Here is a 26,781-nt window from a genome sequence, read left to right on the forward strand (position 1 = left end):
AGGGTCGACTATCAGTCATATAAAAGCACCCCTGGCTACATATTACCCATCCCAGGGAGTCCCTGTGCAGTGTCAGACAGTGACAGCAGGAGTTGGGGTGATCCAATGAATGCCTTCACCAAAAGCACCATGATGCTTTTCTGGGAGGTGATGAAGCTGTTCCTAGTATCTAAATGAGCTGAAGACCCCGCAAACATTCATGGGCCAAGTGGGCCAGGAGGAATGAAGGAGGTGCAGGCGTCCTCTGGCCACCCAGGTCTGGTCTCACTAATACCTTTTATTCCGAAGGTGGGGCCCTGAGAAGGCTGTCGCACACATGCGAAGACGTTCTGATGGAGATGGGCACTGAGGCCCTGAACCAGCCCAATCGTGGTTGTGCTTTTCCCCTCTCCCAGGGGTGTTGGAGTTATTCTTCAAGATGAAAGCAAAATAGGAAAATTACGTTTATGTCAATTAAATTCATGTGTATCACTAAGTCAGCTCTGATCCTAGAGAGTGACTCTTAATCTGAATAACCAGAAAGATGAAAGACATGAAAGGGATCTTTTCCAAGGGTCTTAGTTGTAACTTCCCCCCAGTTTTAAATTAAAAAAGACTTCTGCATTTTAGCTCTTCTGACAGTTAGGGGCAAATATACTCTACTTTGTAAGAGACACTGCTATACTTTTAATTCCTCAATTTAGTCTCAAAAACTAGCTTTTAACTCAGCCAAACAAAAAAATAGATGAATGCTCAACAGATCTACAGAATTAATGATCTGGGGTTAAAAAAAGGCAATTCCATCTGAAGATCAGATTTTAAGATTCAAACTCTTCCACCTACTAGATGAATAACCTTGACAAATTTTCTCATCTCTACAGAGTTATCTACTCTTCCTCACAGGGTCGCTGTAAGGATCAAATTAGATAAAATACATATGAAAATGCTAAAACCTGGGCTTCCCTGGTGGTGCAGTGGTTGAGAGTCTGCCTGCCGACGCAGGGGACACGGGTTCGTGCCCCGGTCCGGGAAGATCCCACGTGCCGTGGAGCGGCTGGGCCTGTGAGCCACGCTGAGCCTGCGTGTCCAGAGCCTGTGCTCCACAACGGGAGAGGCCACAACAGTGAGAGGCCCGCGTACCGCAAAAAAAAAAAAAAAAAAAAAAAGCTAAACCCAAATTAAAGGAACCTCCACGTATACATGGCTAAGCACAAATGCAACCCCTGGTAATAATAATCAGGATTAATATTAAGATTCAACTGGCAAATGGACAAAAACCATACCCAGTCACCACCACGTATTTCCCGTCGGGCTGGTGCTTCAGGCGTTCCAGTACTGACAGCAGGACCTTGGCCTTGGTTTCACCATACAATTCTACCTCTTCAGAGCTCAGACCAATTTCTCGAGCCAGCTTAACAATGGGTTTTGGCTTGCAAGACCGTGATATATCAATGTCACTTAGGAGAAATATAGAAAATATGTATCAACCTTTATTCATGGGACTCAATCAATGCCGTCCTAGTAATGACCCACCTCAACCACGTTCGGAGGGGGCATACACATAAACATGGTATCCATCAGCTAAAACCCCACCATCCACAGTGTGAAAACAGCAAAAGCTTCTTTTTACCTTGGCACGGGTGTCTTCAGGTTAAGTTTGTTATACTGAATGATCCACTTCCCTGGCTTAAATTTCTCCAGGAAACGCTTTGCACTCTCTACCGTGCTCTAAACAAAATGACACAAATGGAACTGAGAAGAGCTGATGATTTTAGCCTCCACCTCAGTTCCTAGTCCTGGTCACTCAAGTTCAATCACAAAATGAACAGCTTCAGGATCTGCCTGTTAACATGCTTCAATTTGAGGCTGGAGTCTACAGGCAGCAGGATGCCCTGGGCTGCACGCCTCACCCCCACCAGCTGGTGTGTGTTACAAAGGGCAAGAAGCCAAAACATACTGAGTGAAGCCAGGCTGCTCGCACTTTTTTCCCCTTAAGTTATCACATTCCAGAGTAAATCAGAATCATGCTACCCCTACTTCCCTCTATTATACGACTGATTCTACTTCTCTCTACTTCCATTTTCTTTTTTTCTTCAGAAGATTCACATCCTTACTTAGATTCTGAGTAGGTTCTATGACAGACATTTCTACTTCGGGAGAAATGCAGTACCTGGAATTCCATCAGCTTCGTAGAACTATTACAGAAACGTCCATTCACACTTACCTGCATTAGCATCACCACTGTCATTGGCCCGACGCCACCAGGGACAGGAGTAATGAAGCTTGCCTTCTCCTTGGCCTCCTTGTATGCCACATCACCCACAATTTTCCTCCCACTTGGTTTTGTATCATCTGGTCAAAGAGGTAAAAAAATCAAAGCACAGTCTCAGAATCACAATCCTGGTGCTTATTTCTAAGTTAGGTGATCAATTACAACAGCTTGTTCCAAAAACTAAGTCAAGTTTAGGGTGTGTAGTCCCATCTGGTTCAAGTGCCTACTTTACTTAAAAGCTGTGGGATGCGATAAAAGCTCCCCATTTATAAAAACTCTCCAGCAAGTAGGCATAGAGGGAACTTACCTCAACATAATAAAGGCCAAATGTGACAAACCCACAACCAACATTGTTCTCAATGGTGAAAAACTGAAACCATTCCCACTAAGATCAGGAACAAGATAAGGTTGCCCACTCTCACCACTATTCTTCAACAGAGAAGTTTTAGCCACAGCAATCAGAAAAGAAAAAGAAATAAAAGGAATCCAAATTGGAAAAGAAGAAGTAAAACTGTCACTGTTTGCAGATGACATGATATTATACACAGAGAATCCTAAAGATGCTACCAGAAAACTACTAGAGCTAATCAATGAATTTGGTAAAGTAGCAGGATACAAAATTAATACACAGAAATCTCTTGCATTCCTATACACTAATGATGAAAAATCTGAAAGAGAAATTAAGGAAACACTCCCATTTACCACTGAAACAAAAAGAATAACATACCTAGGAATAAACCTACCTAAGGAGACAAAAGACCTGTATGCAAAAAACTGTAAGACACTGATGAAAGAAATTAAAGATGATACAAACAGATGGAGAGATATACCATGTCTTTGGATTAGAAGAATCAACACTGTGAAAATGACTATACTACCCAGGGCAATCTACAGATTCAGTGCAATCCCTATCAAACTACCAATGGCATTTTTCACAGAACTAGAACAAAAAATTGCACAATTGTATGGAAACACAAAAGACCCCAAATAGCCAAAGCAATCTTGAGAAAGAAAAATGGAGCTGGAGGAATCAGTTTCCCTGACTTCCAACTATACTACAAAGATACAGTAATCAAGGCAGTATGGTACTAAAAACAACAACAACAAAAAACAGTATGGTACTGGCACAAAAACAGAAATATAGATTAATGGAATAGGACAGAAAGCCCAGAGATAAACCCACACACATATGGTCACCTTATTTTTGATAAAGGAGGCAAGAATATACAATGGAGAAAAGACAGTCTCTTCAATAAGTGGTGCTGGGAAAACTGGACAGGTATATGTAAAAAAATGAAATTAGAACACTCCCTAACACCATACACAAAAATAAACTCAAAATGGATTAAAGACCTAAATGTAAGGCCAGACACTACAAAACTCTTAGAGGAAAACACAGGCAGAACGCTCTATCACATAAATCACAGCAAGATCCTTTTTGACCCACCTCCTAGAGAAATGGAAATAAAAACAAAAATAAACAAATGGGACCTAATGAAACTTAAAAGCTTTTGCACAGCAAAGGAAACCATAAATGAGACGAAAAGACAACCCTCAGAATGGGAGAAAATATGTGCAAATGAAGCAACTGACAAGAGGATAATCTCCAAAACATACAAGCAGCTCACGCAGCTCAAAAAAAAAAAAAAAAAAAAAAAAACAACAAACCAACAACCCAATCCAAAAATGGGCAGAAGACCTAAATAGACATTTCTCTAAAAAAGATATAGATTGCCAACAAACACATGAAAGAATGCTCAACATCACTAATCATTAGAGAAATGCAAATCAAAACTACAGTGAGGTATCACCTCACACCGGGCAGAATGGCCATTATAAAAAATCTACAAACAATAAATGTTGGAGATGGTGTGGAAAAAAGGGAACCCTCTTGCACTGTTGGTGGGAATGTAAATTGATACACCCACTATGGAGAACAGTATGGAGGTTCCTTAAAAAACTAAAAATAGAACTACCATATGACCCAGCAATCCCACTACTGGGCATATACCCTGAGAAAACCATAATTCAAAAAGAGTCATGTACCACACTGTTCACTGCAGCACTATTTACAATAGCCAGGACATGGAAGCAACCTAAGGGTCCATTGATAGATGAATGGATAAAGAAGACGTGGCACATATATACAGTGGAATATTACTCAGCCATTAGAAGAAACAAAATTGAGTTATTTGTAGTGAGGTAGATGGACCTAGAGTCAGTCACACAGAGTGAAGTAAGTTAGAAAGAGAAAAACAAATACTGAACACTAACACATATATATGGAATCTAAAAAAAAAAAAATGGTTCTGCAGGACAGGAATAAAGACACAGACAGAGAGAATGGACTTGAGGACACAGGGAAGGGGGAGGGTAAGCTGGGACGAAGTGAGAGAGTGGCATTGACATATATACACTACCAAACGTAAAACAGATAGCTAGTGGGAAGCAGCCACATAGCACAGGGAGATCAGCTCAGTGCTTTGTGACCACCTAGAGGGGTGGGAGGGAGACGCAGGAGGGATGGGATATGGGGGTATATGTATATGTATAGCTGATTCACTTTGTTATACAGCAGAAACTAACACAACAATGCAAAGCAATTATACTCCAATAAAGATGTTTAAAAAAAAAAAAAGCTGTGGGATGACAGGTGTTTGCTATCTCCTAGTGAGAAACTTACTTTACCTGCAAAATTCCACAAGATGCTTAAGTGGTTTTTCAGAATCAGGAGAATCCTTTTGTCTTCTGTCAGGTTGGCAAATAAAATACCAACTGTTTTTTATTCTTAAAGCCAACCACCAAGTATACAATGAGCACCTTTTAAAATGTTAATTTGCCAAGGCCTTCAAAGGAATTTTTTGGGTGCACAAAGCTCCAGCTATATCACAGCTGCCAGATACCGTTTCTACAGCAACTGTCAGCATTTTGTAAGCTCCAGGCATGCGCTGGAGGAACAATTCAACATCCAGTTCCAAAGACGAGCAGCTACTTAAATGTATGCAAAAAGGCAAAGAATATAACTGCACTCCCGTTAAAAGGATACAAGAACAACTACAAATCTTAGCAGCAAAGAATAGCTATTCACGAGAACAAAACCCCATGATGCATCACTGCTCACCCACTCCTACACTTGGCTTCAGTGTACTTCCAGGAGGGGCTGGGGACAGGGCTAGACCTTGTGGTTGGTTCTAAGGCAGGACCTGCTAAGATCTTAGCCATTTCACCTCTTTGATCAGATTGCCACAACTAAGAAAGGAAGCCTCAGGATTCAGCCCAAAAGCCAGAATTAAGCGACTTCGGCTCTAGGATCAGCTCTTTCACTAACCTCGAGTCTCCAGTCCCTGTGGGCTCCTTACTGATCAGAAGTCCAAAGGGGCAAAGAAGGACGAACACTACCTATTTCATAAGCTTGAGGAGAATCAAGTAAGAAATTGTGTGTGTTTCTTGAGGTTGAAAAAACACTCTCCGGGCTTCCCTGGTGGCACAGTTGTTAAGAATCTGCCTGCCAATGCAGGGAACACAGGTTCGAGCCCTGGTCCGGGAAGATCCCACATGCCGCGAAGCAACTAAGCCCGTGCGCCACAACTACTGAGCCTGAGCTCTAGAGCCCGCAAGCCACAGCTACGGAAGCCCACACACCTAGAGCCCGTGCCCCGCAACAAGAGAAGCCACTGCAATGGGAAGCCTGCGAACCGCAACGAAGAGTAGCCCCCGCTCGCCGCAACTAGAGAAAGCCTGCGCGCAGCAACAAAGACCCAACACAGCCAAAAATAAATAAATTAATTTAAAAGAAAAAACACTCTCCAAACATAAGGGTTTCTCTTCCTACCCTAGATACATTAGATATTTTCTATATGTACTCTCAGGAGCTGGTGAACACAACCCTTTGTTATGGTTTCAGGCTTCTAGATTATAAGGCAGCAAGCTACGGCAATGGCAGAACATTTCCTCTCATAATCACTAAGGTCGTTTCAAAATGCCAGGGAAATAACGATTGAGGGTTGCCCTTGTATGGGTTTCAATTGTCTAACACTGAAGTTAGCTAAAAATACCCCCGTACCTCCTTCTATTTATGAATGTTAGTCACTTTCTCCGTGTGTTTCTGCATATATAGGAGACACGTCAATGACTGCACAACCTAACGCTGCACTGGGTGAGCTCAGCTCTGCTCCTTAATCAAATGCTATCAGGCCTGGCTTCAGTGCCCTCTGATGTACGTACAGGGTTTCACGGAAGGTGTGATGTGGCCAGTGGAAAAGGGACCCCGTCTCTAAGCACATGGCTTCAGTAACCAACAAACATTTTGCTTATCTATCCCAGCCTTAGAATTTCTCTTTCATCTGGAACTATTAGTGCAAAACTACTTAAGATCCAGCTAAGGGACTTCCCTGGTGGTCCAATGTTAGGACTTTGCGCTTCCACTCCAGGGGGCATGGGTTTATAATCCCTGGTCAGGGAACTAAGATCCTGCAAACTGCACGGTAGAGGGGAAAAAAAACCCAATCCAGCTGAGCCTTGAGTCCTTCACATGTAATTTGGGGGCCCCAATAACAGGGTCCAGTATAGAAGCCACTACGCTGGATAGGTTGAGACTGGATTGAGGGGGGTTAGGAATCTTTTCCCCCCTTTTATAACCCTTCCAAATAAAACACTATTAATCCAGCCCTTTTCAAATTATCTTTAATAAACCACCAGGAAGAACACTTTTACATGTTTCTCTGGCCAATACTTTCTGCTCTGTACTTGAATCTTAAAAAAATATTCCTGGGCCTCCCTGGTGGCGCAAGTGGTTGAGAGTCCGCCTGCCGATGCAGGGGATACGGGTTCGTGCCCCGGTCTGGGAGGATCCCATATGCCGCGGAGCGGCTGGGCCCGTGAGCCATGGCCGCTGAGCCTGCGCGTCCGGAGCCTGCGCGTCCGGAGCCTGTGCTCCGCAACGGGGGAGGCCACAACAGTGAGAGGCCCGCATACCGCAAAAAAAAAAAAAAATTCCTCAAAAAAAACCCACAACAAAACAAAAACCTGTAACAAAACAACAACAACAACAAAAAACTACGTACCTTAATTCATCCTTAATTTGGAAAATAACTTAAGATGCTATCCCTGAAAGGACCAAGCAAACGATTTAAGTAATCAAAATATGAACCAAGAAGTGGCCCAGTTGTGGAAAGTGGTGTTTCAAGAATGAACATTTGAACCCTCCTACACTGTTGGTGGGAATGTAAATTGGTACAGTCACTATAGAGAACAGTATGGAGGCTCCCTAAAAAAACTAAAAATAGAGCTACCATATGATCCAGCAATCCCACTCCTGTGCATATATCCAGAGAAAACCATAATTCAAAAAGATACATGCACTCCAATGTTCACTGCAGCCATGTTTACGACAGCCAGGACATGGAAGCAACCTAAATGCCCATCAACAGAGGAATGGATAAAGAAGATGTGGTACATATATACAATGAAATACTACACAGCCATAAAAAAGAACGAAATAATGCCATTTGCAGCAACATGGATGGACCCAGAGATTGTCATACTGAGTGAAGTAAGTCAGAGAAAGACAAATATCATGATATCACTTATATGTGGAATCTAAAAAAAAGGGTACAAATGAACTTACCTACAAAACAGAAAGAGTTACAGATGTAGAAAACAAACTTTGGGTTACCAGGGGGTAAAAGGGGACGTGATAAATTGGGAGACTGGGATTGACACATTCACACTATTATATATAAAATAGATAACTAATAAGGACCTACTGTATAGCACAGGGAACTCTACTCAATACTCTGTAATGGTCTATATGGGAAAAGAACCTAAAAAAGAGTGGATATATATATATGTATACCTGATTCACTTTGCTGTGCACCTGAAACTAACATAACATTGTAAATCAACTGTACATCAATAACAATAAAAAAAAAAAAGGAATGAACACTTGCAAAGAGCAGTCTTTAGGTCCTCCTGCTCACCCTCGGGTCTGTAACAGTGATCCTGCCTTCCTTGGCCAACAGTAACGATACTTATTCACCTATATCCCCAGGATCAGAAAAAGTACAGCTGACCAGGAGGAAAGATACTGCTCTGACCTTATTCATATTTTACCTTCTACATGAGGAATAAATGTGAATAGGAGGTTAAGTTTCATGTGTAAGTCAACATTTCATTTCATACGAGACTCAAGAGCCCTACCCAGGTTTTTCTTCTTCCCTCTCTCAAATCCAGTCTAAAACAAAAGAAGTCAAAAGCAGAAGTATGATACAGAAGATGCAAGGTTTTAAACAGAATGAGCTTGAATGTCACGTTGCAAGTACTGAAAGTGAGGAGTTGTAGGAGAGCAATTTCTTTATCACCCATCAGATAATTATACTACAAGAAAATGAGTGATCAATTATGAGCTACTGTCTTAAAAACATGGTACGGAGAGTGGGAGGGAGGTTAAAAACAGTGAAGGCTTGACAGTGACTCATGTTCCTGGCAGCTTAGTGTCTATATTTCAAACTTGAGATGGGAGGGGAGGAAAAAGAATATTCTTGCTATAACTCTTTTTAACATTCCAACAGATATGGGTGCCAGCAGTCAGAAGGCACAAGCTGGACACGGCACCTATAGGCAGACTAGTGGAGAAGAGGCACAGGACACCAAGCATGAGAGACACACAGTGAGAGAAACACCAAGTTCTGCAGGAGGAGAGGGAGGGAGAGAAGGATTTTCAAAGAAGGAGAGATCATCTCTTGCTGAAGGAAAATCAGACAAGGTTTGGAAGGAAGAATGGACATTTTGGACAGAGAGGAGGTGGGGAGGAAGTCATTGAAAGGGAAGATCACGGTTGAGCTTTATTCAGTTGTGTAGCCCAAGGCCTGGAGTGGTGCCTGATGCACAGAAAGTCACTTGATTAAACATTGTTCCTTTTTTGAACCCACGAGGTATGTATACAAGTATTCACTGAATTGTCCTTTCAGATTTTACGTTTGAAAACTTCATGAGCAAAGAACAGCCTGCCCCACTAAAGATGCAGGCAGAGGAGCAGCAAAGTACAAACAGGCATGTGCAGGAGAGCATGTGGTCCATTTTACAACAGTTTAAGACAGGTATTCACAAAGTGTGTGTGAGAAAGAAGGCCACAGAGGTGGCTGAAAGTAATATGGGGCTAAGCAGTCTGGCAGGTAACATGGAAGAAAGAGGCTCACAGGTCCACATCAAGACCCATAAACATGGCAAGAGCGCACAGATGGATCTGAGTGGGAGTCAGCTGGCGGTAGGGAGACCAGGGAGAAATTTATGGCAGTGCATCCAGCAGAGAGGGTGACCCTCAGTGGTGACACTGAGAACAGAGAAGAAAGGGAAAAAAACTCATAAGATTTAAAAACGGATCCATACATGGAATGATTGGGAGGGAAACTAAAAGGTTTCAGACTTGTGGGAAGGAAGAATGGTGATGATATCACTAACCAAACAGTGCAGTGAGGGGTAACTTAGGGACGAGGATGCAAGGACAGTTTTGGACATGACTATAATGTTGGCTTTATCCTTGGCCTAGAAACAGCCCAGGCCAAACATCTTTGCAAAGCCCTAACTAGAGGACTCTTGACACAATGTGTCCCTCTCCTGGAGTCTCACAGCACTTTGCAAAGATCACACTATATTTTAACCATCCTTTGTTAAAAGCCATCTCTACGTGATGATAAAGCAAGAAATCATCTTGCCTCCTCTCCCACCCTCTCCCTGGACAAGGTCATCTTGGACTGCACGGCACGGCACAGTGGCTAAAATCACAGGCTCTTCCTGCAAGGGGCAACTGTGCCGTCTACTAACTTCATGCCCCCATGGGTAGGCTGATCACTCTAAACCTTAGCACTTCAAGCCTAAAATGGGACAAGGGGTTCTTGCTTGGGCTTCATCTTCCTCTGCCCAGCCCGCCTCCAGAAACCACCTTCCTCCCCCAGCAACACTCACCTGGGACATAATTGATTCCACAGTCGATGACTATTGCCCCCGGTTTGATCCATTCCCCTTTCACCATTTCAGGCTGACCAGTTGCAACTACCAGGATGTCACCTTTACTTATCTAGGGAAAGACAGTTCTGACTTCAGAAACTAAACAGTGAAACATAAAAAAAATCTAGAAGTGGAAAGGACATCCGTAAGCTTTGTATGAAATTCTTCATTGTCGTCAGTTATTTTATGCAGGCCACACACTGTCTCTGACAGCTCTTCATATACTGTGCTCATTCCTACACACGCCAAAACCTCCCCTTTCACTAGATATTTTACTGAATGGGGAACCTGATGAGAACCTTTGAGACAGGGAGGAGTACAGGCTTGGAGCCACAGGCCTAGGACAACGTCCCTGAATTACATGACACCTGGAGACTGCCCCCTCTTCCCCCGAATGTGGGGACCACCACCTTCAGCAGAGCATTGCTTGGGGAGGATTAAAGAGGTGCTAGGCCTCTCTCCTGGTCTCTCCCCACACTTAACAGACTGCACTGTCAATTGGATGTGTCCATGTGAGAATTTCTGGGCTCAGGAATCTGATGCAGGGGTCAAGAACAAGCTGTGACTGAGGTCACAAGACCACTGTCCATAACCCGCTCTGGACACCTCCACCTCTGAGACCACCCACTGTCGCATATGTGGGATCTGGCGGCCATGGGTCAACCCCAGTTCCTATACTGCTAACCCCTATCTACCACGAGATGGACTGGCACAGAAAGAATACAGTCCAAACAGAAATCTGCATAGACTTGGACAAGTTCTAAATTTGAATTTATTTCTTCATCTTGTAAAACAGACAAGAATCACAGAATTGTTAGAGGGGTTAAACGCGGTAATGAGGTAATAAAGTACATGGCAGCTTCTGGCACTTAAATATGAACCATCCCCATTAGGCAAGAACCCCCGCCACACGCGGGAATGGGCATGCAAACGCGCGCGCACGACCCCTTACCTCCTCGCCTAGGTGGGCAGTCTTGGAGTGGCAGGTGGTCACTGTGGCGTGGCTCCACAGAAGCAGGTCATGCATTGGGGCACCAACTATTTTACTGCGCCCGACCACCACAGCGTGCCTTCCAGCGATCTGCACCCCTGAAAGAAAAGCCAGCGTGCATCGGAGAACTGGGGGAAGCTGCCCTCCTTCGCATGCCACCTAAATGGGAGAACTCGGGACAAGTGCACGAAAGCAGGTTCTTAGCATCAAAAAGCAATCTTCCTAAAACCATCCCTTCTTTGGCTACCCAGGGTTTCAGCTACAAGTTGGGACTTGTACATCTGTCCTTCTTGCTGTGGGTTTTTGAGAGGAGCTTAAGCCAAGATCCATTCATTGAGTCATAGGAGAGTGGGGAGAAAACCTACACTCAAATCAGAAAGAAACCCTGACATACAGCTAAACAGCCATATGGAAGAAGAGGACATATTACATTACATGGGAAAAGCAGTTATAAGAAACAGGGTGAATGTAATGGGGTGGAGGGAAGGTAGATTAGTATCAGTAACTCTTTAGTTCCTCATCCAAATTTCTCTTTTGGCTTAGGGCCTGAGCCACAGGGTTATTTGCAGGGAAGTGATAAAGGGGAACTTAACTGTAGCAAAAAATTTTCTTTTTGTTTACTGAGCACCCATTCTTCTGGCATTATCCCAATGTCCTTTTCAGGACTGACATACTCTCCTCAGTAGAGATGGTGTGGGTGAACACCCAAGAGTGAACAAGTGACCATATTTCATCCCCTGGACAATGAGATCCATCCCATGACTCTTAGGCACAAGGATGCAACAGGCTGGAGCTGCTCGGGGCCACCAAGTAGAGCTCAGAACGAGCCACCACGCAAAAGGGAGCAGAAATAAGGTCCTGAGGACTCTACTGAGCCCTTCTACCCAGCCCCACTGAAGCAAACTCTTCCTTAAGGCAGTTTGTGTTTAAATCGTGCTTCTTGTGTAACATTAACTCTATCCAAAAAAGTTAAGTTTCTATATAATGCTAACATCATGAACATCTAGAAGTAAAGCCCTCAAAGTGTGACGTGTTTACAAGGTAACTTTCTATACTTTTTAGGGTACAGTAAAGGACCTGAAGCTGCATTAGGGCAAATGGTCGCTTCAATATCAACAAGTGGAGGTGGGGAGCCTACAGCTGCCACGGCTCATGGGATTTTTTTCTATCAAGTTGGAACACACTGTGTGCTAAACATGCCATACAGTATAAATTTTGCTGTAGGACTGAACAATAATAGCTGTCCCAAGGCTTACAGATTGACCTTTCCTTGCCAGCCACAGAAAATTTTAACTTACGTTAGCTAACACTTTCCATTTGAAATTTCTGATCCACTTCCTTTAAACAGGGCGCACTTCCTTGTGAAAAATAACCTCTGCTAAAAAGTATTCACGATGAAATTAAAATACCAAGAGGCTGACTAGGTAATGGGGTAATACGGCCAATTATCCAAGGAATCCATTTCCTAGATCTACAACGGTGACTCAGGGCCCATTTGGGATTCAGACTTTTCACCTTGCACCCTACGGACTATCTGAATCTTTATTATCATATAGGTTACTTTTTCACACAAAATAAATTGCTTTGTACTCAAATAACTCTGAGTTCAAATCTTGGCTCTGCTGCCTCTTGGACAAATTACTCAATCTCTCTGAGAATGCCTTCTCAGCTATTAAACAATACCTACCTACTTCATAGGGTTGTTGAGAAAATTGAGAATTTAGGTAAAGAAGCCCCTAGCACAAAGGTCCTTGTGCCAATCAAGCCCACTTATTTAGGGCTCACAGTGTATCTCCCCTATACCTCTGAAGGTCAAGATCAGGCTCCATGAAATGGTGCTTTGTTTTTGTCTGGTTGTTTTTACCTGTCTTCTTGATGAGTTCCAAGCATCCTTTGGGTGTACAAGGGATGAAACAGTCATTTAGGTTACCTCTAGCAAGTTTTCCAGCACTGATGCTAGTCAATCTGAAACAAGGAAAGTGATAGGTGTCTTTACTCTTTAGAACCAAAATGATGTGTTCCTGAAGTAGAAATATATTATAGTCACAATCATGCAATGTGGTACAGAAAGCCAAGTCACACTCACCCATCCACATCCTTTTCGGGTGCAATAGCGTTGACCAATGCTTCAGTGTTAATGGGATTCTCTGAATCTAAAGGTAGCTGCACTATGAAACCATGCACATTGAGGTCTTCATTCAAAGATGTAATGCACTTTAACACCTAAAAATAATACCACATATAACTTATATACCACACAGAAATCAACAGGGTGGAGAAACACTTTCCAAGTCAGAAGTCCCATTTTCCCCCCGAGAGTTTAACTGCTGTCCATCTCAGAATGTACCTTGCCTTGGATCCTGAGAGCAACTCTACCTTAACATGGAATGTAACCTTCAGGTGTTTTGCAAGAAATCCAACAAACAAAAGAGCTAAGAACTTTAATAAACTATTACTGCAACAGTAAAATCCATGGTACCATCACCCAAATCAAGATTTCTGTGATGATAGAAATGTTCTGCAATTTGTACCTTACAAGGGGCTACTAAAATACTTGAAATGTGGCTTAGTTCAACTGAGGAACGGAATTTTAAACTTTATTTCATCTTAATTAAATGACCACATGGGGTTAGTGGCCATCCTGCTGGACAGTGCAGATGTAGAACATTTCCACGACCTCAGGAAGTCCCTTTTCCCTCCTGCCGCTTCCCAGTTAATCCCCCACAGTTCTGACTTTACTCACCCATGATCTGTTCTGCCTATTCTTGAACATCATAGAAATGAAATATACATTTCGTTTTTCAAGTGCAGGTAACAACAGGCCAGTGATCAGTTTTCAATGAACATCGCAGGTGATTTGCAAACAAATGATGCAGCAATCACACTGGGAGTACCACACATTCATACCTAGCACTGCCCCATGTACTCTGTGGGTATTTTCAAAGATTTCCTGAAGCCTGAGTCTATGAAGAAAGAATTACCTGGAGGTCTCTTGTATGCTGAATGCATCAGTCCCTTAAAGTTCCACTAAACTAAAACCAGAGAGGAAAGCACTTCAGCTGCCCTCTTAACAGTTGATTCTTAACAGCTCACCTCAGATTCTGTGGCCGTTCGTGGTAACTTAATGTGCGTGGCTTTGATCCCGATCTGCAAGAATGAACATTTAAAACAGGTACATGGCAAAAGGACTTGAGACATGGGCCCATTTCTTCTACAGATGTGACTAAGACAAACCAGGAGGTGGCAGGCATCATTTCACCCTCATATATCCTGAAGAATGAGTCTCTCACTTTGACCCATCCATTGTTTACTTGTTAACTGTCACCACGGCACTTAAGCAGTTTTATGTCCACTATTCCTGCTCTTTAGAAGCAAGCGGATCACTTATTAGAAAACATTCCAGGGCAAACCAGAGGCTGAAGCTCTGTCAGCCATGTCTAACTTGCGAAATACAGAAACTGAAGTCTGCCGTGGGCGATAAAAAGTTTTTGTCGGGGGAGCACAAAGGGGAAGGGGTGGCAGACAGGAACTGGGGAGGGGGAGGGGTAAGAGTGGAGGGGGGGCGTTGGCGCCACTGTTCTGGGCTTCACCTCTTCAGCAGCCTTCAGCTTCACGTTTATATAAAGATTAGAATCATCTCTGTTGCCGACCTAGAATAATAAAGACATGCAAATCAGACGATTAGGGAAAGGCAAAGTGTATGGAAAAGCTTCTAAAATTTTAGTTTTGATAAAAGGAATATTTAATCACAAGACTCCTGTTAGGGTGGACCTAATCCTAGCTCACACGGAGCAGACGCCCACGCCAGGCAAAGGGCAGTCTGCTGCCCTCAAGACAGAGGAGGAAGCACGCAGAAGCCAAGTCCCCTGCCCCACCATGCTAGGTCTCACTGTGTTCCCTGTTTCTTTAATCACGGACATATTTAGTTTTTCATTGTAATCATTTATCTAAAATTTTCCTTTACAAATATTTTTCCATGTTTCGGTGGTTGACATTTGTCCTTTTCAAAGTTGACATGTCCTCTCAGGGTGATATGCCACAATAAGTTTGGTTTCTTCCAGAACTGCAGAGGGAAAAACGGTACGTCCTTGACACCAAAGGTAACTGATGCATGGTTGCTTTAAACAGGACAACCGTGGAGAAAGAAGCTGGCCCTAGGAACAGAGTATCTCCAGGTCTGGTCACGCCGATGCTGTTACTGGAAGCTCCCCTCAGGCTCACAGAACACAGCCTTACTCTTAGCTGCAGGTGTCCTTTATAGAGAAGTCTCAGTTTTGCCAGTGCTAATTTGAATTTCAAGAGCCAGATGAATGTGGTGAGGGGAATTTGATTTTTCTATGGGTTATTTGCACCTAAGTGCATTAGGTGCTTCCTGTGGGGCTTCCCTAGAATTTTAGAGACTCTCATGTTTTGTTTTCGTCATTTTATATATATGATCTTTGCCCCTATCATCCAACCTTCATTGATTCAGTTACCAGATTTAATACACTCTGGGATTTTTAGATCAAAGTAGGAAATAGAGTACTGTTTTTTCATTTTTATTAATATTGTAAACAAAGAATTTTGCCTGCCATTTCAGTTCTATAAGGATCAAGTCATTAGCCCCTGCAGTTTCTGACCTGCAAGTACACCCTGAAAGGAATTCAAGGTGAAGCATTCCATGTTTTGGAATATATGGGCCCCTTAGATAGTTCAAATGCTTGTCTTAGGAAGAATTTCAATGACCCCAGATTCTTGCATCTTCCCACACATAGAAAAGCCCTAAAAGTATTAACTGAGGGGACTTCCCTGGTGGTGCAGTGGTTAAGAATCCACCTGCCAATGCAGGGGACATGGGTTTGGGCCCTGGTCTGGGAAGATCCCACATGTGGCAGAGCAGCTAAGCCCGCGAGCCACAACTACTGAGCCTGCGCTCTAGAGCCAGTGAGCCACAACTACTAAGCCCGTGTGCCACAACTACTGAAGCCCACACACCTAGAGCCCGTGCTCTGCAACAAGAGAAGCCACTGCAATGAGAAGCCCGTGCACCGCAACGAAGAGTTGCCCCCGCTCACCACAACTAGAGAAAGCCCGCGTGCAGCAGCGAAGACCCGATGCAGCCAAAACTTAAACAAATGAATACATTTATTTTAAAAAAAAGTATTAACTGAGATAGCTGATCCTGTGACCAGCAGTAGCCTTTCACTGAGATCTTGACTGCCTGTATCCCCCAGCCCGAATTCACACACACACACATATCTATATACTGGCTCCTCCCCTACCTCTTTGGAAGTTTCTCTGAGCAATTAGAGACTGTCACTGTCTCCTAGGCTATAGCACTCAGTAAGACATTGAATAAACTCAACTCACAGCTCTCACATGGTACGTTTTTTAAGTTGACAATATTTATAACTACAATTAGTTATTTCGACTTAACTCGGAGATTAAATGGTTTTATCAGTCACTGCCGGTTTGCTTTTGTTTTTTTTTATAAATTACAACTTCTCTGTTCTATACTTTATCTTCACCTGTCATGTAGTTAAATGCAACTGTAAGTCACTTTTCCAGGAAAGGTGTGTGGGCATTTTCCTGAGTCTGTGTGCACCTGAAAATATTTCTCTGCTGTCTCTGCACTTGAAGGCACATTTGGCTGAGTTTGGAGTCATGACATTTTCCTTCAGAGCTGCTGTCTTTGGCATCTAGTGTGACAGAAGTCTGAAGTCTTTTGTTGTTGTTCCTTTATAGGTAACTTTTCTGTCTGAATGTTTCTGAAGGAATTTTTCTGAAACTCCAAAACTACCACCAGTTTTTTAACAGAAAGCTTAACAGTTATGAGCATATGTCAAAATCTTACTGTAATCCTAATGCAAAGAAAAAGACCTCTTAAGTTCCAGTTCCAATATTCTCATATAGGCATTTCATAGGGAAAAATGGTTATATAATCATTGATAGACTGGATGCAAAAAGAATGTTTAGTTGAAGAACAGTAGATTCTTGACTGACAGGCAAGTGGGTGGATGGCCTACTGGTTTCCCAGAACAAATCTTAATCCCATTATAGTTTATTTAAAAAAAAAATCACTTAAGCATTTTATCAGAAATAACAATTTCTTCCTTGAAGGAGGTGAATTACATCATCCAAAAAACGTCCTATTGAGACAGAAAAGGAAGTGGGCAGGGCACAACCATTCCAAGAATGACACAACCATTAAGGACAGGATACCATAAAGATCGGTTAGAATACATTAGGTCCAAGATGGCGCAAGAGTCTACTTCCAGTGGACCTTGAGCCTCATTATACACTCACTGTAATACATTAGCATATGCTAAATGACACACCCATGGGTGCCATGACAGTTCCGAGGCTGACCATAAAAGGCCCAAAAGCAGCACGGTGGCCCAATTCCTGGAAGTCCCTGCCCCTCCTCCAAAATACCTGGACTAATCCTCCCACTTGTTAGCCTATGAAATTACCCAGCCCATAAAAACTAGCCACCCCCACACCACCGAACCACTCTCTCCTTTTAAGATGGCATACGCTGTCTATGGAACGTGTACTTCTCTAAATAAACTTGCTTTCACTTCACTATGGCTCACTCTTGAATTCTTTCCTATGAAAAGCCAAGGACCCTCACCTGGCGGCCTGAGGGACTCACCCAAGACCTGGGATATGACCATCCTCTTGTGCCCCATTTTTCCTACAACACTATCTTGGAACAAGTTAGGGATTTTTTTTTTTTTTTTACACAGGAATCTACAAACTGTTTCTGTAAAGGGCCAGGCAGCACATATTTTAGGTTTTTCAGGCCACATACTCTGCAACCTTCTTTTACTCTGTCATACCTTCTTTTTTAACCATTTACAACCTGAGCAGTTTTGGACATGGGCCACAGTTTACCAATCCCTGTTTTACACTATAAAATATCTTGGGTATTGGTCTACTGATTAATTTTTCTTCTGCTCCAGGAGCCTTTTGTAAACATTCAGGCCAATTGAGTTTATTTGTTTTTGTTTTGTCCATGTCTTTTGTGAGGACTGAATAAGTTACTATATATAAAGCACTTTAGGGCTTCCCTGGTGGTGCAGTGGTTAAGAATCCGCCCGCCAATGCAGGGGACACGGGTTCAAGCCCTGGTCCAGGAAGATCCCACATGCTGTGGAGCAACTAAGGCCGTGTGCCACAACTACTGAGCCTGCGCTCTTCAGACTGCAAGCCACAACTACTGAGCCTGCATGCCTAGAGCCTGTGCTCTGCAACAAGAGAAGCCACCGCAATTGTACACCACAAGGAAGAGTAGCACCTGCTTGCTGCAACTAGAGAAAAGCCCATGCGCAGCAACGAAGACCCAACACAGCCAAAAATAAAATAAATAAATTTATAAAAAGCACTTTAAATAATACCTGGTAGGAAGCAAGTGTTATTATATTATTAATAACTATTTTATGGAAATACAGCCTCATTTGTATCTCTTTTTTTTTAATTTTTATTTATTTTTTGACTGCGTTGGGTCTTCGTTGCTGTGCGCGGGCTTCCTCTAGTTGCAGCGTGCGGGGGCGACTCTTCGTTGTGGTGTGTGGGCTTCTCATTGTGGTGGCTTCTCTTGTTGCAGAGCATGGGCTCTAGGTGTGTGGACTTCAATAGTTGTGGCTCGTGGGCTCCAGAGCACAGGCTCAGTAGTTGTGGCACACGGGCTTAGTTGCTCCGCGGCATGTGGGATCTTCCCAGACCAGGGCTCAAACCCATGTCCCCTGCATTGGCAGGTGGATTCTTAACCACTGCGCCACCAGGGAAGTCCATCATTTGTATCTCTTGTGATGAAAAGCCAAGTCTTAATTTCCGTTAAATGTTTAACTATTTGTAAGTTATCAGTCCGCTGTTTTAAAAGAAATTCCAACTTGTAGGTATATATGCCTGGACCAGATCCTGAATATCCTTAATACATGCTAATGAATTAGAAAAATGAATGGGAAAAGCAAATTGATTTTGGAGACAGATAGAGCTGGGTTCATATCCAGACTCAGTAGCTTCATGTCTGTGGCTCTGGGCAAGCTACCCAAGATCTTTGACCACCAGTTACTGTTACTGAACACAAGTTAGGGTGCTCCAGGCACAGTGAGGCCAAACAAACTGAAACGTTTGGAGTTTGGAGCAAAGAAAGGTTTATTGCAGGGCCAAGCAAGGAGAATGGGTGGCTCGTACTCTAAAACCCCAAAGTCCCTGATGGTTTTGAGGGAAATGCTTTTATAGGCAAAATTTGGGTTGAGGGCTACAGGGTATGTGACTTTCTTCTGATTGGTTGATGGTGAGGTAACAGGGCGGTATTCCAGGAATCTTGTGCTCAGCCTGAAGTTGCCATCCTCCACCTGGGGGTCTCAGTTCTGCAGAACTCAAAGATATTGTTATGTATATTCCCTGAGGAGGAACTAGGACCTTGCCCCAAGGCTGTGCTACACCATTGTTTCTAGACTGTTCCTCCCATGTGTCTGCATCCCCTCCCTTCCCTGATTAGCAACTGTTTGAATCTGTCCTATGGAACTCAGGGAAGGTCAAGGAGGCTGAATGAAGCCTATTTCCAACAAACAAGATATGGGGGACACAGGAAGGATTTGTACCAGGGAGGGCCCCATAGGGTCCTGCTCGGTTTCATACAGCTCCCATCTTGTAGGGGTAGTATAAAAATCAGAACAACTAGTAATATATACAAATCATTTGAACTACAGGAGTCACTCTACATAAGCAGTACTGTTGTTCCTTCTGTAAAGGATGGGGAGAGTGGGTGTAGCTGGATGGATTGTGATCAGATTTGCATTTTGACAAGGACTACATGTGCAGTTAAAAGGACTGGAAGTATCCAGATCAGAAGGCTGTAAGCAGTTGACTAGTGGCCCAGAGGGTGGGAGCAGTAGAAATCAAAAGGAGGGAAGATATCCCAAGAACTTATGAGAGGCATTACCAATAGTACCTTAGTCCCTAAGGGAATGCAGAGAGCAGGGAGATGCCCAAAAGAGACAGCTCAGGTTTCTAGCGTGTGGGAAAATGGTGGCGCCTGTCACCAGGATGGAAAAAAAACAAGAGGTCTGAGGTGGCACAGATGTGATTACAACATAATCTGTGAGCCTTGCATCATAGAAAGATGTTGATTCTGGTGCTAAAGTACAAGATTAAAATATTCTACCACTGTTTTATTGCAAGGACATAAGAGACAAGCTGCAGAACAGTGTTTATGTAACAAAAACACTTTGCAATCAATCAATTTAAAATAGGAGTTTGGAAGTTAATTTTAAAAAAGCAGGAAAAAAAAAAAACCCTCGATATTGCCACAAAAAGGTTTACAGAAACAGATATCTTGCCTACGACATTTACTCTTCCTACAACAAACAATTCACAAGAATAAGCCAAGAAATAACTGGTCCCACAAAAGTACCAAGTGGACACCCACAACATATACCTTCGATTCTTAGTAATTTGCAAAAATGGAAAATCCACCACAGCACAGGACATACCAGGCAGAAGGACAGGCCTTCTGTGCTTTTCTTCTCAACTAAGGCCTCTCAGATAATGAATAGCAATGGGGGAAAATATTTAAGTACTATTCACTCTGAAATTCTTGATGAACATGGAACAGAAACTTAGCAAGGGATTAAATGATATACATGGAGACATACATACAGAGAGAAATGTGAAGTGAGGAAGCAGGTGTTTCTGAAGGGAATTTCAAATGCAAGCTATCAGTTTCCTGTCATCCCAATCAACCCTTCAAGCATTCATTTGTACATCTGGCCACATGACACATATTTATTAAATACCTCCTGCCTATTTATCGAAGGCCTCTTACTGGATGAATCTGGAGCTCTTGAAAGAAACCTCAGATAGAAAGTATTCTCCCACGTAGCTATGGGACTGGGGAAGCTCACTTAGGGAAAAAATAAGGTAGAAGAGAAATCTGAGGGCTGAGCGTTGAGGTATTCGAGTGGTCTAGGTATCAGGAAGGTATCAGGAACAACAAGCAAAAAAGATTAGAGAAGGAGTGATGTCCTAGAAGCCAAGAGCCTAGAACCAGAAGAGATCCAAGTTTACAAGTTCCTGACCTACAGCTGATATGTGGGGTCAGATAAAACTGCATAAGGCAATGGTTCCCAAAGTGCAGTTCACACACTCTTGCGGGAACCCCAACACCCTTTCAGAAGATTTGCAAGTGCCATAATACTATGATGTCATTTGCCTTTTTCACTGTATTGATATCTGTTTTGAGGCTGCACAAGTTAGGCTGTGTAAGACTGCTGATGACTTAGCACTAAATCAAGACAATGGCACCAACCTGTACTAGTCACACAGTCTCAGTAAAAAAAAAAAAAGACACCAATTTCACTTAGAAGTGCTCTTGATGAAGCAGTAAAAATTATTATTAAACGTTGATCCTTGAGTACATGTCTTTTTAATATTCTGCATAAAGAATGGGGAAGCAATCACAAAGCACTTCTGCCACATACAGAAGTGGTTGTCACCAGGAAAAGCACTTGAGCTTTCTTGCCTTGCAAGCAGAACTAGCAGATTTTTAAATGGAACACCATCTTTACTTAAAAGAACAACTGACAAATAATGATTATTTGGGCTTGAATATTTGGCAAATATTTTCTCAAAATTGGATAAAGTGAGCCTGTTACTTCAAGGAAAATAAGTAATAGTATTAATTACCAATGACAAGATTTGAGCTTTCAAGCAAAAATTGGTATTTACGTACTCCTGTGAGCTTGACAACTTCTCAACAAAGACTTTTCTGATAAGTTTGTTGGTGATATTAATGATTATGATTTTTAAAATATTGCATAATGAAAGGTGTTAACATTTGGAAGACCTGCATAATTCAGTGAACCATTATTTTCCAAATGGGGAATGAAGGACATAACAAAACCAGACACAGGTAAATAGCCATTCAAACTGCAACATAAAACAAGATTTTGATTTAACAAAGTATGAAAGTTCACTGATGACAGTTTCAGAGTCCACACTGCAGCTACCTTTTAAAAACTTTACTTACTGAGTCCTTATAGTATTAAAGAAAAATATCCACAACTATCTGGGAAGACTATTAAAAGAACTCTTCCTTTTACAACCATACGTCTGTATAAGGTCAGATGTTCTCCATATATTTCAATCAAACCAGCATAGCAAGAGATTGAATATAGAAGTAGATGGGAATCCAGCTGTCTTCGATTAAGCCAGACAGTACAGGGTTTTGCAAATATGTAAAACAATGCCCCTCTTCTCACTCAATTTTGTTTCTAAAAGTTACTTTGTCATAAAAATGTTACTTATGCTAACACACAGTGAGCTTACTCTTGGCATTTTTAAATATACAAATGTCTTTAAAACTCGTAGTTTTAATTTCTAAATAGTATATATCAATGGATAAATCCATATAAACGAAAGTTTACGGGTGTAAAGGGTCCTAAGACCAAAGGTCAAGAGATACTGGATTAGGGAAAGGTACCCACAGAGAACAGCAGAGGGCCAGGACAGGCCAACACATAGAAGTTGAGCTGAAGAGGAGGAGACTGCAAAGAGAAACTGAAAAGGTCTGAGGTTTCACAGAAGCCAAAAAAAAAAGAGGAAGAGCTTTGATGTGCCTCTTGTCTTAAATGCTATCCAGAGATTGAGAAAGGAAGAAAGATATTAGTAGAAATACACTATCACAATACCTGTAAAATTGCCAGGCCTGGTGTGAAATCAGGTGCTTGCTCCTTCATCTGAATGACTTGGTTCTTCAGTCTCTCCCTTATTTGCCTAGAGAAACAGGAAAAAATTGGAGTTAACATTTAATGTTTCAAGCCACAAATAAGCCATGTGTATTACTGGATGTATTTCTCTTTTAAATTAAAAACACCTTAATTAACAGACATTATCTGATATAATATGTAGTACCTTGTACCACCCATCAATTTTCCAGGCCTCAAGTAGACATGGATCTTTTCTAACTCTTATTGACACTGACTGGGCCATGGGGCATGGGCCAGTTTAAAACATACTAGTTGAATATATAAAATAGACAATCAACAAGGACCTAATGTATAATATAGGGAACTCTACTCAATATTCTGTAATAACCTAAATGGGAAAAGAATGAAGAATAGATACACGTATATGTATAACTGAATCACTCTGCTGTACACCTGAAACTGAAACATTGTAAATCAACTAACTCCAATATAAAATTAAAAATAATTTAAAAAAATACTAGTTGATGGCATTCAAAATCATACAGTGAACAAATAAAAACTTGGACCAACACTTCTGGAAGGCTGCTAATCCTCATCTTTTTCAGCCTTTCCACTCTTCAGGTGCTATAGGAAAAAAGTTTGCAGGAAAAAACTCAAGCTCACACCTTCTGCTCAACCTACCCTACCTAGTAAGATGATCACAGGGTATCCACATAGGCTGAATGATAAATCAATGAATCCCACTCTGAATTCAATATGAATTTACAAATTATATCCTAATTCACAAAAGAATTTCCTTACTCAAGGTTGAAAGTATAACCTCTTGTGAAACAAAGATACATCAATTTACTAACACACAACTGTCAACAATACAATAAGACATCAAATAAATTACATTACATCTATAAGTAAACATGCAAAGTAGTCCAACCTTGTCCAGTTACGATACAGTTATTAACTTGAACAGGATCTGTCTCTCCTGAAGAACCAGTTTTGTCATTTATCTTTTTTCATCTTAACCACACTTGACAAACAAATATACCCGGACATTAGCAAGCATCTCTTCCCTCATCCTAATTTGGTTACTCCCTTCCCCAGTTCTCCACACTTGACAAATATCTGGCATAAAAAGGCACAGGAGTCACAAAAATAGATTATGTGTATTAGCCTAGTAAATGGTAAGAATGTTGAACGATACAAGAAGTCATACCGAAGGCTTCAAAATCTTCTAAGCTAATAGCCTTGTTTTTTCAAATCAGTATTCTATAAATCGTTTCAAAAGAAGTATTAATGGACGGTTGGATTTCCTTTTACTGGGATTTGACCTGAACAGAGGCCACAATTCTGCACTGACACAAGATAACAGGAGATACTATAGCTGCCAAGTTTTCCCTAGGCTGCCACTGAAACTCCCCAGCAGTTCCAGCCACAGCTGCTTCTCCTGCATGATGATCAGAAGTGCTGCCCGGGGAGCTGCAGAAGGTCTCTCCCAGGGGCCAAGTTTCCAGACTCCACTCTCTCCTCTCCCCTTCCTTCCCCCAACCACTGAATGAACACAAAGTGCTAAGCAAAGGTTTCCACTGCTTCTCCTTAACCCTCTCGACCCAAACAAAACCCACGGTTTGGGGTGGGGGTAAAGAGCCCGCCATTCCTGGCACAATGTGAGACAGGAAGGAGACAGAACAGTGAGAAGAAGTGAACACATCTGAGACTCTCAATAACCCTCTGAAGTATGCGAGGGCAAAAAAGCTTTCTTATTCCTGCTCACAGATGTGGACACAGGCTCTAAGCAGTCAGGTCCGGTGGCTTTCCCAGGGCCAATTTACGGAAAGAACAGCAAGTGCAAAGGCCCTGAGTGGGTAATTGAGGCCCAAGGGGAAGCCGTAATCAAATGAGGTATACAGTCATTTATTCAGAATGTGATGGGAAGCCATTAGAGGGTTTTCAACAGGGCTGACATGACTGGACTTACATTTTTTAAAAAATAGATCTTTATTAGAGTATAATTGCTTCACAATACTGTGTTAGTTTCTGTTGCGCAACAAAGCGAATCAGCCATATGCATACACATGTCCCCATATCCCCTCCCTCTTGAGCCTCCCTCCCACCCTCCCTATCCCACCCCTCTAGGTCATCGCAAAGCACCGAGCCGATCTCCCCATGCTATGCTGCTGCTTCCCACCACCCACGTATTTCACATTTGGTACTGTATGTATGTCGATGCTACTCTCACTTCACCCCAGCTTCACCCTCCCACCCCATGTCCTCAAGTCCATTCTCTATGTCTACCTCTTTATTCCTGCCCTGCAACTAGGTTCATCAGCACCAAAAATATGGAACATTTCATGAATTTGCATGTCATCCTTGCACAGGTGCCATGCTAATCTTCTCTGTATTGTTCCAATTTTAGTATATGTGCTGCCAAAGTGAGCACCGGACTTAACATTTTTAAAGGAATATTCTGGCTGCTGAATTGGGAACAGACCCGAGAGGGAACGGTGAGAATCAGGGACAGCAGCAAGAAGTCAGTGCAATTGCAAAATCCAGGCCAGAGGTGATGGTGGCTTGGATTAAGGTATCAGTGGTAAGCTGGCAAGAAGCAGATGTATTCTAGATATACTAAACATGAAACACAGAGGAAATGCCAGGGCTACAGATGACTCTCAGGTTTTGGGGGTTGTGAAATGGAGCTGGGAAGACGGACAACTACAAATACTTTAAGAACAGAGCAGATTTCATACTGATACAGTGAATTTATTTACCAAATCTTACAAGGATTGTAGAATAAGTAAGCATTTGAGACCCAAGGAAGGAATCTAGGGACAAATGAAAATAATACTTATACCCAGCAGGTAGCAAGCTACAGGAACCCAGTACTACAAGGTGGTATAGGTGGAAAATGTTGTTTCAGCCCAGTAGGTTAAGAGCAAAGAATAAAATGTTCTGTATTTTCTATGCTATAATTTAAATGGGTCTAAGTACGCATTTTTTTTTCCCTAAAAAAGATTATAGCTTGAGATCAGTTGTACTGACTCCCTTAAACTTTTTCTAAGAAGCAGGGCTGTTTTAAAAGTTGCATTAGCGGGGATATTCTTCCAACTACAAAGATTTGTTTAAAAGCTAACACTTGGGGCTTCCCTGGTGGCGCAGTGGTTGAGAGTCCACCTGCCGATGCGGGGGACACGGGTTCGTGCCCCGGTCCGGGAAGATCCCACATGCCGCGGAGCGGCTGGGCCTGTGAGCCATGGCCGCTGAGCCTGCGCGTCTGGAGCCTGTGCTCCGCAACGGGAGAGACCACAGCAGTGAGAGGCCCGCGTACCACAAAAAAATAAAAAATAAAAAATAAAAGCTAACACTTGGGCCTCTGAGACATGACCAGAATAGCAATGAGACATTTTTAAGTGCACATAAACCACAATCAGCAAGAACTAGACAGCCCAGAACACTAAAGCAACCAGTGGAAAACTTTCTGCCCTGGTGAGGAAAAAAGAAAAAAAATCAAGACAATTGTAATTACGTCTCTGTTAAGTCCCTTAAAATTTTTTTCCTGTCTGGTTTTCTTGGTTGGCCACTAACCGAAGCACCTTAAAACGAAAAGTGGAATAACAAAAGCCAAGTGTCAGGTGTGTCTGAAGTTGAAGAAACTACAGAAGAAGAACATGGAGAGAAAAAGTAATACTCCCCACCTCGTCTATGTTTATTTTAGGGTCATACAGCTGTGATGAATTAAATGGTGGGAACCCCTTTAATTTTTATAGCTCATTTCCAGAAAGTATAAATGCTATAATAGAACAACTTTCAAATCACTGAAACCTCCTAAATAAACAGAAACTTCCTTG

The 26,781-nt window shown here is 42.3% G+C and overlaps 1 protein-coding gene and 1 non-coding gene across 4 annotated transcripts in view; both read right to left on the reverse strand.

Moving 5' to 3' along the window:
* The window catches only part of MTHFD1 (methylenetetrahydrofolate dehydrogenase, cyclohydrolase and formyltetrahydrofolate synthetase 1), a 58,556-nt gene that overhangs the window by 23,432 nt on the left and 8,343 nt on the right, over positions 1-26,781 (reverse strand). For all 3 annotated transcript variants that reach the window (XM_060096024.1, XM_060096025.1, XM_060096026.1), the window contains exons 2-12: positions 22,925-23,009; positions 14,837-14,896; positions 14,340-14,393; positions 13,333-13,469; positions 13,111-13,211; positions 11,208-11,344; positions 10,214-10,325; positions 2,204-2,331; positions 1,610-1,707; positions 1,263-1,436; positions 275-411 (exon numbers count right to left, since the gene is read on the reverse strand). In XM_060096024.1, the coding sequence (XP_059952007.1) occupies positions 275-411; positions 1,263-1,436; positions 1,610-1,707; positions 2,204-2,331; positions 10,214-10,325; positions 11,208-11,344; positions 13,111-13,211; positions 13,333-13,469; positions 14,340-14,393; positions 14,837-14,896; positions 22,925-23,009 (1,223 nt within the window). The remainder of the gene's footprint in view (positions 1-274; positions 412-1,262; positions 1,437-1,609; positions 1,708-2,203; positions 2,332-10,213; positions 10,326-11,207; positions 11,345-13,110; positions 13,212-13,332; positions 13,470-14,339; positions 14,394-14,836; positions 14,897-22,924; positions 23,010-26,781) is intronic.
* On the reverse strand, positions 25,270-25,376 carry LOC132489914 (U6 spliceosomal RNA). Its single transcript, XR_009532281.1, has one exon. It is a non-coding gene; the product is annotated as a U6 spliceosomal RNA (small nuclear RNA).

This window comes from Mesoplodon densirostris, chromosome 4, assembly GCF_025265405.1.
Source record: "Mesoplodon densirostris isolate mMesDen1 chromosome 4, mMesDen1 primary haplotype, whole genome shotgun sequence".
Taxonomy (NCBI): Eukaryota; Metazoa; Chordata; class Mammalia; order Artiodactyla; family Ziphiidae; genus Mesoplodon; species Mesoplodon densirostris.